Here is a 20,504-nt window from a genome sequence, read left to right on the forward strand (position 1 = left end):
CTAAACAATTTGTCTACGGGCGCTGAAATTATGCTCATTAGAAACACTTGTAACGATTTTGATGAAAGTGTTCGACGTTCTTGGTGAAAAAACGTAGAAAGAAAATGAACAACTAAATTTTTAATTGTGCAAATTGTTTCTTGAAGGTGCCGTGTTTATCAATTTCCTAATCATGTAACAGTCAGTAAGTATGCAACTTAGTGCTAAAATCGCTTCAACGATTATTCTCATGTTCATAACATGCATATTTAAAATTGTTCTGCTAAAAAGAAATTTTCAATTTCAAAGACAAGTTCACAAGAATTACTTGATTAATTATTCAGCAAATTGTAGCCTTAGAAATTTCACAAGAATAAAATATGAAGCTTGGACCAATTTAGCATCAGCTTCCGTCTAAAAGCACACATTCAGAAATTTGCTGAAGTGAATAGCTGCTTCAAGGAAGCTACTTTTTTATCTTTCAGGATTGATCAAACTGTTTTGCGTGCATAAAAAGCTTATAAGGATCGCAAGTAAAACATGTGAGCAAACAAATCATGCAAAATAAAGTCGATTGGGTTCAAAAGCTGTGCTTGAGCCTGCTATTGGGCCGTTGACTTAAGACCTTGCTCTTCATAATAGTAAAAAAAAAACATTTTTTCGATTGCAAAGAGGTTTTTCGGTCAAGTTATTCAAACTACTCTTATCAAACTACCGCTAAGTGATTTGTGTAAGCTTATCTCTTTAAGCTTTTCAAAAAACTTCGAACTTGCGAATTTACACAGAAAAAATGGAAATTTTTTATCATGAAATTTGTTGTTGTGTAAAACAAGATGCGATGTATTACAAAATCATAAACAAGCCAAAATTGTCTCCAGTTTTTCAACACAACCTTGTGCGTAAACGCCGGCAAAAAAGCCGGCATCCATTTAAATGTGGAATTGTTTTAATGTTTTAGCCAGTTGGCAGTTGGACAAAGACAACATTCAGCCAGAAATCTTAAATTCGTACAACCAAAACTACATTTTTGAATAAGCATAAAGGATTTTTATCTTGTGAGTTGAAATTATTATTTTTTTAAAATATTGTGCGCTTAATTTATATTCGTTTGTCTTATTTCCATCGATTTTCTTGTTGAATATTGATTTTAGTAAAATTTGCCGAATGTTTGCAACATTAAGCAACTAATTGGCAAACTTTTGGAAATAAAATGTTTCATTATTAAAAAACTATTGTATAAAGCAACCAGGCTTCGAAAGAGGCGTAGACATTTTCGAAAAATATGTTTATCTTAAATTATTTGTATTCAAGAGCATGAAGTAGCCGAATGCTTTCTGCTTCACTACTACAGTTTTAACAAGTTCTGTAATTGTACGAAGCAATAACTCTATGGAAAACTTGAGAGTTCTATTTTTTGTTTTCTGCAAAATAAATATCGTAAAAAGTAAATTGGAAATGAGTTTTTGTTATCAGGCCGTAGTTTTGCTAAAATTGAAAAAAGTGAACTATGCTTTCTTTGTGCGTAACTCATTATGTTTCAATGATTCAAACATTAGAATATGAGGATATATTTTTGAGGATATATTTTTTTCGCCATAAATTCCATTAAACAAATTGTTTAAAAATTTGTTTAAATAATTAGGATTGAATTTTAACATCCACAATTGCATTCGAGAAATGTATTCAGCCCTGATGCCCTGTGTATTGATTTCAATCACACTATGTTGAAATGGTAACAACTGCAAAACGAATGACATTGTGTTTTTGATTACTATTGATTGTTCCACTACTCTAGAAAATTGTTTTATAGCAACGTTAGCGTATTCGAACAATTCGTTCTATGCCATTTTTTTTAGTTTCGTAATTTTTTTGAGCGGTCATGAACATACAATATCGTTGGCAGTTGCCTATGTAGTATTTGTTATTGCACAAAATGTTGATTTAATAGATCGCAATTACTTTTTCTTTTCAGGGCCATTTTTTGCAAAAGTAATGTATATCTGTTAATTTTATTCCTGAGTTCAAACAAACCAAGTGATTAATACTGGGTGTAAATGCCCTATTTGGCTGTCCATTTATTAACTCTAACTCTTGTACATAATAGGCTTTGAGTTTTCCTTCTAACTGAATACTTTTCGGCTATATGTAGCTTTTTTCGAAGATGGACCTGAATTCTTTTTTACAAAATTCATGACTCCAGCTATATCGGCAAACGTAGGAACTTTGGCTTGGCGCCTGTTTTCAGCAATGGTCTGTCTAAAAAACAATAAATTATTTTTCAAGTATTTCCAAGCGCCTAAATCCACTTTAAAAAACCTATATTGTTTTTGGGACATTTGGTTTTGTTTTCGCATTACTGGCTCTTGTTCAATTTGTCCCGTTTTTCAATATTTTTTCACTTTATTTTGTTTCCAAATGCATGAATGCTACAGTGAAAATTAAAATTCATCAAAACAATTGATTGTGTTATTATCTGAATTGTAACAAATTTTAGTAAGTAAACAAAATGTCAGCGAACTGAAAAATGTTATTCTCAAACATCAATGGTTGAAATTAATCAATCAACAGACGCCCTATGGTACTCATGGTTAGCATAACTATAGATCTCAAATTTAATTGGAGTGTTCTTTATAAGAAGCTTTCATTCCCAAATTAGTTCGTAACGGATTGTCCTCTTAAAATATGACAATTTCGCAGTAATTGGCCGGAAAAAATTGTCAGGCTGTAAATAATTCAATAATATTTGCATTGTTTGCAGCAGCATGAACTCTTTTGTCCAAAAAATTATCAAAATTTTTGATAAAAATTAGGAATTTCCCATTATAAAGCTGGGTCCTCAAAATCCCCCACCTTGCCCTCACATGCTCTCTCTCCCTCACACACACACACACACACACACACACACACACACACACACACACACACACATACACACACACACACACACACACACACACACACACACACACAAACAGCACGCACACACACACACACACACACACACACACACACACACAAACAGCACGCACACACACACACACACACACACACGCACGCACACACACACACACACACACATTAACACACACACACACACACACACACACACACACACACACACACACACACAAACAGCACGCACACACACACGCACGCACACACACACACCCACACACCCACACACACACACACAAGCAGCGCGCACACGCATAAACAGACACAAATACAAGAATTACCTTCAGGGATAAATATTTTCATGGTTGCTGATAGTAGAGAATTGTTGCTAATTCGCTGCACCTATACTTGGTGAATGGGTATTATTTTTATTCGATCCTAATCTTGTCTGGTAGTGTTGGCTTTAACACAAAGAACAATTTTTTTATCAATGGATAAATAACTCATTGTTCCTTCAATCGTTTTTGGCATTTTTCACCAGACTGACAGTTCAAATTTGGCTTGTCTGTAATTTAAGTCTGGGTTATGTGACTGAGAAAAATTAGCTCAAATTGCTTGACAATTTTCAAATTCATCAGCTGCTGTTGTTCAGCTGCCAATTCCTTTTGTACTATAAATTCGCTAAGCGCTTTTTCTGGCTTTATTCCTAGAGCATTGTTCCAAAATTCTAAGAAATTTGGTAATCAAAGCCACTCAATTGCCGTTTTCTCATACAAAAACAATAGATCACCCAGCAGTGATTTTTCTCATAATCTCAAAGAAATGGGAAGTATTGTTGATTATCTAGCTTGCTTTTGACAGAATTGATCCCGAATTATTCAGGCCCTATTATGATTCTTTCAAAAAAAAAACATTCAAAACAATTGTTTAAGTTCAACTGAAGACATTTTTGTGCAACTGCAATTTCTAAGTTCACCTAAAAGAAGATTTGTTGCATGAAATTTACCTCAAAATCGCACCAGAGCTCAAAGTGTGACTCAGGGAAAATCTAGAAGCTGAATTAGAGTCTGGTTATGTCATTTTTTTTACTTTCGACAGGTAGCTGCAAAGAACTGATTGTGGCTTATCTTTAAAAAGCAAAACCCTTTCGAGTCCTGCAACTGGCACAGCAAATGTCATAATATTATGGTACCAGAGAGAAAGAAAAACCCTAAAAACGATCATTTAGAAATCTGAACAAGTAATTCAGTGTGCGGAAGAATGATCCAAAACTAAACCATCATTGTACTCATTTTTTGTGTAACCATGGTTGATGCTGATTAGAAACATATCAAAACAGCAGGTATGCAAAAATATCTTTATGCTTCGAATAACACATTTTGATTGAAATGACCGAGCGAAATAACTAATAGGTTTTTAACTAATAGGTTTTTCAAATTTCAAGCTATCCTGAAACTGGAGTAAGAGTTTGGTGTTTGATCAAATTTTTAATTGCTCTTGTACGAATTTCATAGCAATTATTGTAAAAGTGTGTGTCTTTTTTATGCAAATTCATCGCTTGACAGTTTTGCGCTTTTCTTCTAGAACATTTTTTGACTTCTCAAGTGACTTTTTTACGCTTTCGTTCATTATTTTTGAGCGATCTCTATTGCTCTCACTCCGAAATAAAGCTTGTTGCTAATATATAATCGGTTAGAGTATAGACAAATAGTGACTCATAGCGCGGTGGTTAGTGCGGGTGACAGGGAGGTCAATGGTTCGAATCCCGTTGGAGGCAAGTTTTTTTTCACCCAAAAATTGATTTAGGCTACAGACCCTGAATTAAATTGCCTCGCCTGTCGTTGAAGAGCAATTGCCTCGCCTGTTGTTCCGACATTTGTCGGTTTATGTTTGGTTTTTGGGAGTAATTTTTTTCCGTGTCGCATTGTGACATCTATTTTTTGTGTTATCTCTCTGAGGGTTATTAAAACGCTACAGGTGTACCTTAATTGCTCCTCTGTGGAATTGCTTGAATCTCGGAATCGGCAGCTACAGCTTGCTTTTTATGACTTTGAAACCAACTGTTGTCATTAAATATCAGTGAATTTTTATATTGTTTGCCCGTGTGTTTTCATTGTTTCTGTTTTATTTTTTGGTCTCCATATTGGCTGAACTCGTCTGTTGCTAATAAGGCATAGGTTATTCAACGTATTACTTTTTGCTCATGGCTAAATGTTTCCTTGACTTCAACACAAATTTTTCCAAAAAAAAATTCAGCGACATTTTGAAGGTTGCTTTCATGCTCTGTTTATTCTGTTGTCTTATGAATTAGTGCAATTTAGGGCGGGTATAATTCGTTGCTATATAAGTCATAAATGAACCTAATTCACAGTTAGAGCTCCTAGCTAGCAACTTTTATAGCTATGACACTATTTGTTTTCAAAAAAATTTCACTTTTTGAGCTAATCAGTTCTGCATTTTGCGTTCTCATAAATTAAGTCCATTAACTAAACGTCTCATTTTTGCTACTGAGGGATAAATTAATCTTTTAGTTTTATTAGTTCGTTGTAATTGGTCAATTGACTTCATAAGCTAGACTTCATTTCATGATTATCTTTGATTCTAAATTTGTAAGCTATGCGGTTTTATTCTTGGCCACAAACTTTCCAAAAGATTCGACAAATTTCGTTTTTGCGGTTTTTGTCTCTCATTGATTTTAACAAGAATGTTGTACGAATTCTAAGTATGCGCGGTGTCAATTGTTATAGACAGTATTTTTAATGTCGATGAGTTTTACGACACTGATATTCGAAAATAATTTTTGAAAAACTGTTTTCAAATTTTTGATCATTTGTTTTCAAATTTTTGATCATATAATTTGTAGACAAAATTAGTTTGATGTGGGAAAAGGTTGATGTGGAGGTCACTAGTTCACTCATTTCGTTGGATTGCAATTTAGAGCTTGTTGGAGCTGAGCTTAAGGAATAACAAGCTTGCATAGGCGGGGAAAATAGAAACAAAGCACTTTCTGTTGTCTTAGTCATTTAATAGTTATAGTTATAGTTCTAGTTCTAGTTACAGTTTGTCACGTGAGAAAAAAGAGAAAAGGGGGAACTAACAAAAACAGCACACAGAACTCAACGTAGTAGCCGCAGAAAACGGCTGAAAGTATAACTCAGCAAAATAATGCAAAACAAATTGTCTTGAGCAGTAAATAACGTGTTACTGTGTCTTGAACTAGAAATATTCCTGAGCAGTAAATTGTTACTGTGTCTTGTATTCAAAAATATTATTCTTGAGCAGTAAATTCTGTTACTGTGTCTTGCATCAACGAATTATTGGAGCTGAAATTCAACTGTTTCAACCCCAACTTCTGGTATTCTCAACTTGTGAGTACAAATAGCAAAAGCCAACTTAGGTTTAATTTTAAGTATTTTTGCACAAACAGGTCTTAGACATATATCTTTGTCTTCGATTTGTTTTTTCTATCGGATTGAACTGGTATACATAAAGAGATCCCGTATTGTGTGATCTGTAGCAATCCAGTTCAAATTGATAGTTGAAAAAACTAAGATCAGCGAATAGTTACGAACTAAAATAGTTAATGCAACGGTAAGTACAGCAGAGCGGATATACAGTTACAAAAGCGAACTGCATAAACGAAGTATCCGGACAGATTTTGTAACCACTCAGAACGAACTGGGCGGTGTAAAACTTTCTTTGTGAAACACAAGGAGAGCAGCCGTTAAATTTGGTCCGCCGACCCGGACAGTGGAATAAACTGCTGTCCAACCCCACAGTCGAAGTGACGAAGTCATCGACGAACGAGAACAAAACCCAACTAGCATTTCAACAACGCAAAGCCAATTAGGCAAAGCAAATAGGAACGTTGAAAAGCAAAACTCAATTAAAGCAAACAAATAAAGGAGCTGTAGAGGTTCAAGCTGCAGTCCCGAAGTACACGAGAAGTGACTCCGTCACAGAGTCAAAGCGTTTTGGATCGCCAGATCAACAACTTGCGAAACAAGTGGATTGAGAAACAGGAAGAAGGTTTTGAGCTCATTGATAATCAAGATCGACCAAGCAAGCTCAAGACTCTTTATCAGCAGATACTGCAATTGGACGACAGCATTCAAAAGCTCGTGAATAACAAAGCTGAGACTCTCCCAGACCCAGATATTTCTTTAAAACGCAAACTTGAGAGAGAAAAATACTTTCAATATTTGAACGCAGAGTGGTTACCGTATATCCACGGAGAGACAAACATGTCAAGCCAGCAAAGTCAGTCAACTCTTCATGCCAATGAAGAGCAACCGCCTGCGAATAATGTGCATCAGTTAGAACAAAACGTTGGAATTCCAGAGTTTAACCAAAACCATGGTAACAAGCAATGCAACGACGAATACGGTTACACGGACAATCAACCAGGATACAGAAAACGCTTCGGAAGCATCTTCAGTAAAACGTCGGGTTGAAGAACGAATAAAGGAATTTGAAATTGAATTTGAAAGAAAGTTGCAAATCGAACGAGCACAATTTGATCGAAATAGGTTGGATCTAGAAATGCAAATGAAAGAACTAGAGATGCAACATCAGCTTCGGGAAAAAGAGCGAGACTTAGAGCGCCAATTGCAAAGAACAGCATTGGAGAAAGATGACTTACGTTCTCAATCGACGAAGGCGCGTGACAAGTCACCTTTCAGTTGGACCCCAAAAGGGAGAGATGTCTCGGAGTGGGCGAATTCGATGAACGACACGCAAACACCAATTCGACCAAGAGCTCGCTTTGACGTCAGCCCTGAACGGAATCAGCAGAGGCATTACCCATGGTACCCAAACTCTCGCGAACGCTCAGCAAGTGCTGAAGAGCGGGATATATCGCCGATAGCTGGAAGGCACTACGACACTGGACATTCAAGCAGTAGTTTACCACAATTGAGGTTGAACAATTTTGACGGAAACCCGCTGGAGTGGCCTGAGTGGTCTAGCATGTTCATAGCAACAGTAGATAAACGCATGATTCCCGACTCAGAGAAAATGAGCCATTTGAAGACACTTCTAACAGGCAAAGCAAAATCTGCAATCTCGGGAATGGGCTATTCTGGACAGTTTTATAGTGCTGCCTGGAACATTTTAGAAAGAAAATTTGGAAGACCGCATGTAATTATAGATGCGCAACTCGAGAGCCTTCGAAAAGGGGAATTCGTGCATGAAGGGTTTTCAGCGTTTATAGGGGAACGCAAAGGAGAAGACCGACGCAACGCAAATAGAGAAAAACAATTCTCGAAGACATCGAACTTCAGTGCAAGTTCAAACCTGCAAAAAACCAAGCAGACGCAAAGCGATCACTGCCCATTAGCCGATGGCACTCATAAAATTTGGAACTGTCCATCATTCAAAAACATGAGTGTGAATGATCGATACGTGGCAGTGAGGAGAGAACGCTTATGTTATGGATGTCTGGGGAAAGGGCATGCAATCAAAGATTGTAAGGTCCACCCGTGCGGTATAAATGGATTTACCAAAAAGCACAACAGACTGCTACACTCAGAAAACCAAATAGACGAGTGTAGTCACGCAGTTAACGTAACCGCAGCAACAATCAACCAGAGTAACCAAGTTACTAGTTTTCTTCAAATAGTTCCGGTATCGGTTCAGAGTGTTGGTAACAGGTTGACTACCTACGCTTTCCTCGATAGTGGTTCAACAGTATCGTTCATCGATCAAAAAGTTAAGGATCAACTACAAGCCAAAGGCACGGACGTTACCTTGAACATAGCTGGCATACATGGGACGCAAGATTTGAGGACAGAGAAGGTTCCTATCACAATGAAGGGACTACATTCAAAGGTGCATTCAATTGAAGCGTTTGTACACCCATCAATCTCGTTGGGAAACACAACATATGCTTACAAGGAACTGAAGAACAAATTCAGACACCTGAATGTTCTCACTAACAGAACATTCAACCTGATGGAAGTAGGCATCATACTTGGACAGGATGCCTACGAAATTCAACGTCCATTGGACTATAAGATTGGAACACGAAGTGAGCCTTTCGCCGTCTTAACAGAATTAGGATAGGTAGTCAGTGGTCCCATGACAGGCAAGAAAAGTCAAAATGTTTGTCATTTTGCCTTCACAGAAGATGTGAAAATGGCAGAAAATATCCAATCATGGTGGGACATAGAAACTTATGCTTCCAAAATAAATGTTGTAAGTCAATCAAAGAAAGAGCAACAAGCTCAGAAGTTTCTAGAGAGCACTACAAAGTTTACAGGCGAGCGGTACGAAGTGGGCATGCTCTGGAGTGAACCAGAACCCAATCTCCCAAACAACTACGGCTCAGCCCTTGGTCAGCTCTACTCACTGGAACGACGATTCCAACGAGACCCAAATTTAAAAGAATTGTATCAGCAGTCAATTGATACAGATGTTGAAAAAGGATTTGTGAAGACCCTCGGTAAATCGGAAGTCAAAAACACTTTCGGAAAGGAATGGTATTTGCCACACCATCCAGTACTAAACCCCAACAAACCGGGTAAAGTTCGCCGTGTCTGCAACGCTGCAGCAAAATACAAGGATGTATGCCTAAATGACAAGTTGTTAGCCGGACCCGATTTGCTACACGGGTTGATCGGAACAATATTCAGATTTCGAGAAGGACCAATTGCCTTAACCGCAGATATTGAATCAGTGTTTCTTCAAGTGCAAGTTCCTGAGCGGGATAAGAGCTGCTTGAGATTCTTGTGGCGACCAACAATGAACGAACCTGTGCAAATTTACGAGTATCAGCGTCATGTTTTCGGAGCAAAGAGTTCACCAACATGTGCCAACTACGCTCTGAAGCGAGTAGCGATCGATAACGAAGACGAGTTCCCAAATGCAGCAAAAACAATCCAAAACAACTTCTACATGGACGATTTCATCAAGTCAGTCGAAACACCTGAAGAAGCAATCAAGGTTTTCAAACAACTGCCAGCTCTTCTCTCAAAACATGGATTTGAACTGAAGAAGTGGATCACCAACAGCGAAGTGGTAACCAACGCAATCCCAGAGGACTTAAGATCAATCAGTAAAACAGAGCAGGTTGAAGTAGAACCCGGCAGGGAAGGTTCATCCGTGCTTGGGCTTCAGTGGACGATTACCGATGATAGTCTACAGGTTTGTAGAGGTACAAGGAAAGAAGTTGAGACCCCAATCACCCAAAGGAAGATCTTATCTCTAGTTTCTTCAGTGTTTGATCCTCTTGGACTGTTTGCACCATTCAGTGTCCATATGAGACGACTCCTGAAGAGCATCTGGACCAAAAATGGACAACATTGGGACAACTCAGTAGAACCTAACGAAGAAGAAGAGTTTCTGAAGTGGAAGGCGCAGCTTCCAGAAGTAGCGGAAACCAGCATTGATAGAAGATACTTCAGCACAGCCAAAGAAAAATGGGAACTTCATGTGTTTGCCGACGCATCTGAAGACACAATGTGCGCAGTGGCATACCTACGTTCAAAGCCCAAAGAATACTCAGCAGACTTAGCAATTGTAATCGGAAAGTGCAGAGTCGCACCGATGCGACACCTTTCCATACCACGCTTAGAACTACAAGCAGCAGTGATGGCGGTGAGACTTAAAGAACAGATAGTGAAGGAACACGAATCGAAGATTCAGAGTTGCAACTTTTGGTCAGACTCCACTACTGTTCTGCAATGGATTCATAGCTCCCACCGTAAGCAACAGGTGTTTGTTGCAAACAGAGTAGCTGAGATTTTGGATACAACTAATGTTTCACAGTGGAATCATGTGAGTGGTATTAACAATCCAGCTGACATCGGCACACGAGCGATCAATGTTGACGAACTCAAGAGAAGTGAATGGCTCACTGGGCCGGCCTGGTTGAGGCAACGAGAGAACGAATGGCCTGAACAGGTGAATTTAACATTTGCTTCAGACGAACAAAACGACGAAATGGTCTTCTCAGCAAAGGTTGAAGAGAAGAAGCCGATGATTCAGTGGGAACGATTTAGCAATTTCAATCGACTAGTAAATACAATGGCATACGTACAGCGCGTATTCAAAAAACACAAACCGGCAACAAAAACACTAAGTGTTGAAGAAAGAGAGGATGCACAAGCAAGCATCTTCAGACTACTGCAGCAAGAACAGTTTACGGAAGAGATGAAATCTCTTAAGGCTGAAAAGGAAATTCCAAAAAACAGCAAAATCCTCCAGTTTTCACCATTCATAGACCAGCAAGGATTTATTCGTGCCCAAGGCAGAATAGGTAAAAGTCAATTGAGCTGCGAAACGAAGCATCCAATACTGTCACATTGGAAGCACCATGTAATTGAATTATTCTTGCAAAATGAACATAAGAATAGTCATCACGAAGGTACTGAACATGTCAGAAACATAGTTCAGCAGAAATTCCGGATCCTAGGCATACGAAATGCTTTGAGATCGATCAAAAACAAATGCATTAGATGTCGAAAGGGAAGAGCCAAAACAAAGGCACCAGTAATGGCAGATCTACCTGAAGAAAGATTAGTCGCATCAACAGTGTTCTCGAATGTGGGCGTAGACTATTTCGGACCATTCACAGTAAAGATTGGTCGAAGAAACGAAAAGCGTTGGTGCTGTCTATTCACATGCCTTACTGTACGTGCGGTACATATAGAGATTGTACCAAGATTAGACACTGATTGTTGTCTGAACGCAATTATGCGATTCATTGCACGAAGAGGCAAACCGGTCAAAATGATTAGCGATAACGGGACAAACTTCGTTGGAGCTGAAAAAGAACTGGCAGAGTATATAGCAGCATGGAACAAGGTGCGAATTGAAGAACATCTGATTCAACAAGGTATCAGATGGAAGTTCAACCCACCTGCAGCACCACACTTTGGAGGAGTGTGGGAAAGACTGGTTAGGTGTTGCAAGAAGGCAATGTGCGCAGTGCTGGGCAATCAATCAGTCACGGAGGACGTTCTGTCAACCACGATGTGTCTTGTTGAACAGACGCTGAATGCTAGACCGCTGACACAAGTCAGTTCTGATGCTACCGATTTAGAAGCTATTACTCCAAACCATTTCCTACTTGGCAACAGGAACCTTTGTTTACCGTATCTATCAGGTGCAGAGCAATTTGTTGATCATAGAAAGCTCTTCCGACAAACACAAGCTTACGCAGACCTCATCTGGGACAGATTCCGTAAAGAATACTTGCCAACGTTGAATAGTCGAAAGAAATGGCAGACCACAACGGACAGAAGTCTTCAGCAGGGTGATCTTGTGTGGTTAGTGGAAGACAGTGACAAACGTGGATATTACAATCTGGGTCGAATAATCGAAACCTTTGGAGGTTCCGACAGAGTAATTCGATCAGCGACAATCCGAACGAAAGATGGATACTACAAGAGACCAGTAGTGAAGCTCGCTCCAGTGTTACCAAGTGACGATGATGTTTTCACGAAGGAAAACAGGGCCGGCGATGTTGGAGCTGAGCTTAAGGAATAACAAGCTTGCATAGGCGGGGAAAATAGAAACAAAACACTTTCTGTTGTCTTAGTCATTTAATAGTTATAGTTATAGTTCTAGTTCTAGTTACAGTTTGTCACGTGAGAAAAAAGAGAAAAGGGGGAACTAACAAAAACAGCACACAGAACTCAACGTAGTAGCCGCAGAAAACGGCTGAAAGTATAACTCAGCAAAATATTGCAAAACAAATTGTCTTGAGCAGTAAATAACGTGTTACTGTGTCTTGAACTAGAAATATTCCTGAGCAGTAAATTGTTACTGTGTCTTGTATTCAAAAATATTATTCTTGAGCAGTAAATTCTGTTACTGTGTCTTGCATCAACGAATTATTGGAGCTGAAATTCAACTGTTACAACCCCAACTTCTGGTATTCTCAACTTGTGAGTACAAATAGCAAAAGCCAACTTAGGTTTAATTTTAAATATTTTTGCACAAACAGGTCTTAGACATATATCTTTGTCTTCGATTTGTTTTTTCTATCGGATTGAACTGGTATACATAAAGAGATCCCGTATTGTGTAATCTGTAGCAATCCAGTTCAAATTGATAGTTGAAAAAACTAAGATCAGCGAATAGTTACGAACTAAAATAGTTAATGCAACGGTAAGTACAGCAGAGCGGATATACAGTTACAAAAGCGAACTGCATAAACGAAGTATCCGGACAGATTTTGTAACCACTCAGAACGAACTGGGCGGTGTAAAACTTTCTTTGTGAAACACAAGGAGAGCAGCCGTTACAGAGCTTGTACAGCTATAATTTTTGTTTTGCCTGCTGGTTTTGTTTTTGAGAACTCTTACCAAGCGACAAGACTATTCAATTGTCACTGATCTACTGCAGCTTCATTTTATGCAACCTCAAGCAAACAATCCCCAGTTTAAAAATGCTAATGATCAGAGAGGAGGGGATGGTGTGACTTTGTAAATGCACGTGTCATGAAAGGCTCTGAGATCGAGCAAATGTCTGGCCATAGCTATTTTTAATTCGGCCGACGTCAGCTGAGAAACAGCTTCAGACAGCGCTACTGTAATTAAGATCTAGATCTATAAAAAATACCTTTGCAAAGTCGGTAGCATCACAACTAATATCGAACCAGCCTAAGTCTGATCATAGACAATTTTGAACTAAAACCTCGACCGGGAATCGCTTTTTTTGCTGAAATTTGTTTCCATTGTCAATATTATTGTTATTGTTGTTGTTGTTTTAGATTCCATGGACAGCCTGGCAAGTTTGCAATCCAGTACCAGTTGTTCACAATTGCAATCTTCGCAACCTGCTTCGCTCTCATGGCTGTACAATATTCACGAATCCTCGCCACTGCTAGACGTCAATACATAAGGTATGAAATTATTCTATCTTTAATGCTTTCGCAAAACTGACTTGTAATCAGATTGTTGGGAACATCTGAGAATTAATGTGCTTGAAATCATCTTTGAGAAAAATGATGGCCAGATTGTTCTAGAAAAAAACAGATTGTTCTCAGAAAATTTTTGCACTCGGTGTTTATGATTTCAATACGAACCAATTGCCCTATACTTAAATTTTAATTGAACCGCGACAAAAAAATTGACAAAAATACTTAAAAATAATTTAATTTTACTTTACGGAGTCTTAATTTCCGTTTCTCTTGTTGACGATTTTTATTCTATACATTCCATTTTTGACGTGAGTCGCATTGCAAACTCATGAATTGAGCATAATTTAAGCGATTGTTTTTTGGGGCTTTAATATTAACCAAATTTTGAATATTTTGGCCTTTTGTAATTTGTAACACACACACACACACACACACACGCACGCACGCACACACACACACACACACACACACACACACACACACACACACACACGCACACACACACACACACACACGCTTAAGTGAAAAAATTCTTTTAAATGAAATATTCAAATTACATTTTTTGGTAATGGTATGAGAAAATAGTGCTGATTGATCTTGTTTCTGTTTCTAATTATTCTTATTTTTTGACTCGATTCTTCTAATTTATAAAAGCTTTGACGGAACCAATATTTTGAATTTTTAAAATTTCTTAGCTGTTGAAGGAACTGGAAATTAATCAATTTTCGATAGCATGTTCTTATGTAGTTAAAGAAATCAGAATTTTTATGTTTTTGAATCCTTCCATCATATGCGCCTCTTCATTCGGCTCCTAATACTTTGAGTCACAGCTTGTGCTCAGTAAAACCTGAATGCTAAATAAAGTTTTACATATCAATCTTTTAATTGTTCTCGAAAGAATTTTATCGCAATTATTGTGGCTATGTGGGTCTTTTTAATGCAATTCTTTGCTTGATTGTTAATTTTCTAATGCACTCTTTCACTTGCTTGAAAATTGACCATTGGATGCTGAAAATGAAACAAGAAGGAGGCTCGTTAAGGCGCGTTTGAACAAAATGATCCAACCCTGGCTCATTTACATTTCTGACTTAATTCAACCAAATTAAGAGATGTTCAAAATTATATTTTTGAGTTTCAGAAAAATCGTTTCACAACCAAATTACTAAATCATTAACATAATGCCATGCCGCATTAGAGCGCTCACGAGATCTGCCATTAATTAGACTACGAGAAGAAAAACAAACAACAAAATGGGCACTAACAAAAAGCAAAAACTTTTTCCTAACTACAAAGCAGATGGGACTTGTATTTGATGAGACTAGGAAACAAGTCGGCAAAAAGAAGAAGAAGTATTAAAAACCATTAGCTTTCAACTAAAAACTTCATAATAATTTGCTAAAAAGAACTAAACAAACCAATAGGACATCTTTTTGCTCAGACTAAGCCGTTGAACCGGACTAAAGATGCAGAAAAACTCAAAATATGACAAACATTTTACGAATACGCAAAGTATTAAAGCCATTAAAATCTTTAGCTCTTATCTGAATATTTTGTGTATTACTCATTACTCAAGTTAATTCGCTTAGACTTAAAGAATCAATATGTTCGCTTGGGCCTAATTTGAAAATCATTTGGATCTGTTTTTAACGCGAAAGTGCCAAAGGAAAAATATAAATAGACATCTTAATGAGTGAATTACAAAAAGGGGGATGTGACCTCTCAATGGTGAAATAAGTTACAACTTGAAAAAAAAGGAAAACCGAAAACGTGAAAAATTTGAAATTTAAATTTTTTGGAAACATGAAAAATCAGAGGTTTTAAAAATATTAGCTAAACTTTGAGAGCATTGAAGTAATTTCTCTTAATCAACAATGGTAGATACTGAAATATCTTAGCATTTATAAATGTTGTAACGACAAACTAAGAACAAAGATTACAGGCAAGAAAAGCAAAATAAAAAATGAGAGAAAAGTGTCAAAGCATTTAAAAAATAACTTTTTTGTGGAAACGTTTTCAATTTCATATAATTGAGAGCAATGAGATTTTTATTATTGCAACGATTTGGCTTCAAACAAAACTAACAAAAATGAACAAATATATTAAAACCCCTAAACGTTTTGGAAAAACCGTAGTGTCAAAGACATTAGATTCGATAGCTTCCAACGGAAATCAATAAATACACTAATATAGGCCTCGACGAGAAAACATTGATAACTTTTGTTCTTAAGTCATCAAGATGTCATCACAATAAGTCTTATTACTTCGAAAATGACAAATAAAAGTTAAAACCAAAAAATTATTAGAAAAGTGCGAGATAAAATGACGAAGCCATTACTCTGAAGTCTGTGACCAATTAAATGCAAATGTCTGTCAATTGATCTGTCAAAAAGGGATAAATTGATAATGTTTCAACATGAACCTATATTATGAAATATTATCCAAAAAATATTTTAAAAAATTTAAAAAAACTGGTGGCATTGATGTAATAAAACCAATAATTAGAAGATAGAACTGCTAATCCGATTATTTTTGTTTTTAGTAGAAAGAATAGGGGTTCTGTCATTAGTGGGACCTATAAACAAGTTCACTGAATTTTTTTGGAAAATTTAAGATGTTAGAGATCTTTTTTTGCACATCTCAAACGTTTGAAAAGTTTTTTTCACGGAAAATTAATTTTTTAGTCCTAACAGTCGTTAGCTGTCCTCACACAGCCCTAGATAGGTTCACTTGATGCTCCTTAGGAAGCCTAATTTAACTTTAGTCAACAAGTCTAGGCTATAAGACTACAAAAATTATTAAAATAACAAAATGAAAATCAAAAATTCGTCGAAGCCATAAAAAGCCTTTGCAATTCTTCGAAAACTAATTTTTGTTCATCGGGTTCGACATTTTTAGACTTTTGATGTTAAAAGTGTTCCGTCTCTAAATTACCTGAAAAAGAAAAACGCAACTTTTTTAAGAAATCAGCTCTCCAATAGAATTCGATTTTTTTAAAATAATACGCTCCCTAAGGGATCAAATCTGGCCTTCCAAGACCAACTTAGTTCGGTCGGAACAAAATACCGGTAAACTTGGAGGGCTTAAATCTCTCTAACTCAATCTGACCTTTTATAGGCTCTAATTGTAGGTTTTGTTGAATCAACTGGGAACGCTAGATAGGTCAAAGTTGGTGGGTTTGCAAGGGTGGTGGGTTTACATTTGTTCCATGTTTCCTGTTTCTTGTTCCAATTTTCTTTTTACAATGACAAATGCTAGTAGATGTATTTTTTGATCAGAAGTTAGTCGCTTCACCAATGAGTTTCTACATCCCAGGTTTAATAAGAAGCTGATTTTTTTCAGACGCGGAAGCTAAATCAGCTATCAAATTTTGCCCTTGAAGCTTTTTTCTGCACCTCACTCTGGTCGTAATAGCACCGAGAGACTGAGAGCCACAAAGACCCTCTCCTGCCGCTCTCCCCGCTGTTGCCCCCCCCCCACACACACACACACACACACACACACTGTTGCCCCCCGGTACACCCCCGCTGCGCTCACCTCACGCCACTTCAGTTAAGCTAAAGCTAGCCTCACTAAAGCGTTACTAGCTACTGACGAAGCCAAGTGGTCGTTTGAGAGCAATTTGCCGGACTTTAGTCGGTTATATTTTCTGTTTTCGGCAAAGTATAAAAAATAGTATATTTCTAAATCAGTAAAAATAAATAGTAGATTTCTCTTTTGGAGAAGTCTTCAGTTCGATGCTTAATGATATAAAAACTGCAAAAGCGTAACCCATCAGTTGCACAAAGTTTCATCACCCGGGTGTTGGAATGGTCTTACACTGGAGTTATATACTAAATTGAAATATAACAACGAAGAAGTAGACCACATCCGGGGAAAAATTCAGGCAATTAACAGGATGACACTAAAAAAAGGGTTTTCGAAACATTTCACGAGGATCTTGAGGTTCGCTAATGAGTTCAAAAACTTAGCAAAAGAATGTACTAGTCGTGAAAACGATCAAAGCAAAATTTTTTGTCATGCTTATGCTTTGGAGGTATATATTTTTTTCAATTTGAATTTTATTATCTGAGAAATACGAAATATTAACTTGTTTTGAAAAATTTAAAAGGCTTGCACAAACTAGTTTTACATACAAATCGATCAAATTCTTTTTTAACACCGTTCCTTAGTGTTGCGAGGTTTTTGGAGATGTTGTTAAGTCATATTTGGTCACTTGTTAATTTAGTTGTAGTAGCATCAAAATAGTAACTGCGAATTCCGGCGGCTCATCCAATGAAGCATGAATGCGTAAGTTTAGTTTTTTTGGGAAAAAATCACTTTTTTATCAGAAATATTCAGTGCATTACTGGTAGCGTTCTTAGTTTCATTTTGAATCAGTACTGAATAAAAATCAGTGTCTGATTAGGAGTTTGCATTGGAATCTGAATCTCACTAATTCAGTGCAGAATAATCCCTGATCAGCCTCTAAATCAGTGCTGATAACCTTCTAAATTTCAATTTGATTTAGTACTGAATTTGTCCAAGAGTAAGTTACGGTAGTGGTAACTATGTTGCTCTTGTTTTGGAATAAAGCTATTACAATTTTGAAGGTTGCACTTTACTATTAGTATTCCTTTCATAAAATTTCAAAATCCGTTGTTATTTCCCAGGAGTTATTTTCCAGGTGACAAAACAAAGTCACTCTTGCAGAAATAACTGGTACACGTGTTTTGATAAAGGCACCCTTAGTGAAAGAAAAAGAACCAAGCAATAAAAATGAATAGATACGAAAACGAACGCTTTGAAATGCTTCACTGTTTAAAACCGAATTCTGTTTCAACTTGATTTCACATCGTCTTAAAACTATAAAACTTCCTAAGTCAATTTTGCTAGTCTACAACACATTATGTGTAGAAGAAAGTAATGCCCCAAACTTTTTCATGTATGGTATCAAATTAAACTTTTCACAATTTTTTCCGAATTTTTCTGGGTTTTGGACTTAATGGTTTTTCTGAAAAATTGTTCGATTGTCAAATTTTTGTCAGGATATAAAATCAGCAAAGTTTTGGTCTATATGAAATCAAAGGTTTGAACCCCAAAATAGACTATCTCGACCGGTCATTTTCCATCAAAGTTAATTAGTTTTATTTGACCTGCTCTTCCCAAGTTAATCCTTATTTTTGCCAACATTTGGGAAAATATGAACCAGATTTCGACATTTTTCATCATTGCTTGATCTTTTTATTGCCAATTGAGCTCTTGAATTTATTCTGGCGCCAGATATTTTAAGAAAGTATTTTGTTTAAAAAGATACTTCATGACATTTGGCTTTGGGTCTGAAAGCGAAATTTACCATCCGAAATTTAGGAAAGCTCTTTCCACAAATATTTTGTTTCTTCCCCCCGCATTCAAGTACTTTTTATCCTTTAATTTTGCATATTTTCCAGACTTAGTTTTTCTGTCTGAGATAATTGCTTAAGTGAAAATTCAATTAAATTTCAGATGACTTTTCAATGATTAAAGGCTTCAGAAGATGTCAAGAGTTCAAATTGATATTTGCTGAACTGAGTAATCTTTCCTCAGAACCACAGAAAAAACTTTCTTTCTTCATAAAATGAGGAAAAAAACAGTTTCTATAGGCTAGAAAAAAAAACATCCTGACTACAAGCTAATTTTGCCTTTTTTCAGTTCTTGATCAGTTTTTATGTGTAAAAAATGGCGGCGTCATTATTTCGGAATGTGAACAATAGAAAAACAATAATAAACATATGTTTGTTCAGGTTCTAACAATGCTACCTTTAATTATATTGGATCAAAACAAGGAAAAATTGATTAAATTGTAATTCCAAACAATGTGTGCTGATAAAAGCACTGATAAGGCGGTTTTTCCCAGTATAAATTTCTATTATTTGAGGAAAAATTGACAGCTTCCAAGACGTTTTCTCGCCTGTGGTTATTTGTTGATAATTTGCATATTTGATCTAATTTTGTCTATCTTTCCATAGAAACGGTGTGAACATTTTATTGAACAAAAAGAAGGAAAATGTTCACGTTCACATCAATAAAGAGGTGTTTTTCAGACGCCTCGAAATTCAATTCAACGCCTCCAACCCCCACCCCTCTCACTCTCTCCCTCCTGGAGGATAAAATACCCATTGTGATATTCGCAATAATCGAAACTTATTTAAGCAGAATTATCAATTTTCAGTTGCACTTTTTGCAATTTCACCCTTTTTTTGCCCAAATAGGCTATCCAGTTTTGAAATGCGATCACTCTCAGGGTAGATTAAAATCAGGGTCATAATTGCTATTTTTTTTGTCGTAAATCCTCTGAGACACTTCATAGTTAATGACACTAGGTTTCTTGTCAAAGAATACTTTTAAAGAAAAAGGTGGTTATTTGTTTCAGAAAAAAAAATTTGCACAAGATACAATGAGTAGGTGGTTGTGAGGGGGGTTGCTTTTGTTTACAGGACGAACAAGGCCTTCCTGTCGTTTTCCCAAATTGTTGGGGAAAAAGGAAAGAACGCATGCTCTGAATGATTGATTAGTCCCATGTGGTAGGAAAGCGACATATATTGTTTTGTCTCTAATAAAAAGGGGCAATTTTTGCGCCTCTAAACACCTTTAGTTTAATAATTTTATGCTAATAGTACCAAGACTAGTCAAGGTGTTGCAGCTCGTTTGCAGAATACTAAAAAATTTTTGATCATGCGCGTGGCGATAATTTATTTTAAGAACAAAATGTGCCTTAAGGTTATAAACTTTATTTGAACTCAAGATA

At 36.8% G+C, this 20,504-nt stretch overlaps 1 protein-coding gene across 11 annotated transcripts in view; it reads left to right on the forward strand.

Moving 5' to 3' along the window:
• The window catches only part of LOC142354642 (neuropeptides capa receptor-like), a 171,330-nt gene that overhangs the window by 128,439 nt on the left and 22,387 nt on the right, over window positions 1-20,504 (forward strand). For all 11 annotated transcript variants that reach the window (XM_075406981.1, XM_075406982.1, XM_075406983.1 and 8 more), the window contains one exon: window positions 13,592-13,723. In XM_075406981.1, coding sequence (XP_075263096.1) covers window positions 13,592-13,723 — 132 coding nt within the window. The remainder of the gene's footprint in view (window positions 1-13,591; window positions 13,724-20,504) is intronic.

Source organism: Convolutriloba macropyga, chromosome 15 (genome assembly GCF_964194025.1).
Source record: "Convolutriloba macropyga chromosome 15, txConMacr16.3, whole genome shotgun sequence".
Classification (NCBI taxonomy): Eukaryota; Metazoa; Xenacoelomorpha; order Acoela; family Convolutidae; genus Convolutriloba; species Convolutriloba macropyga.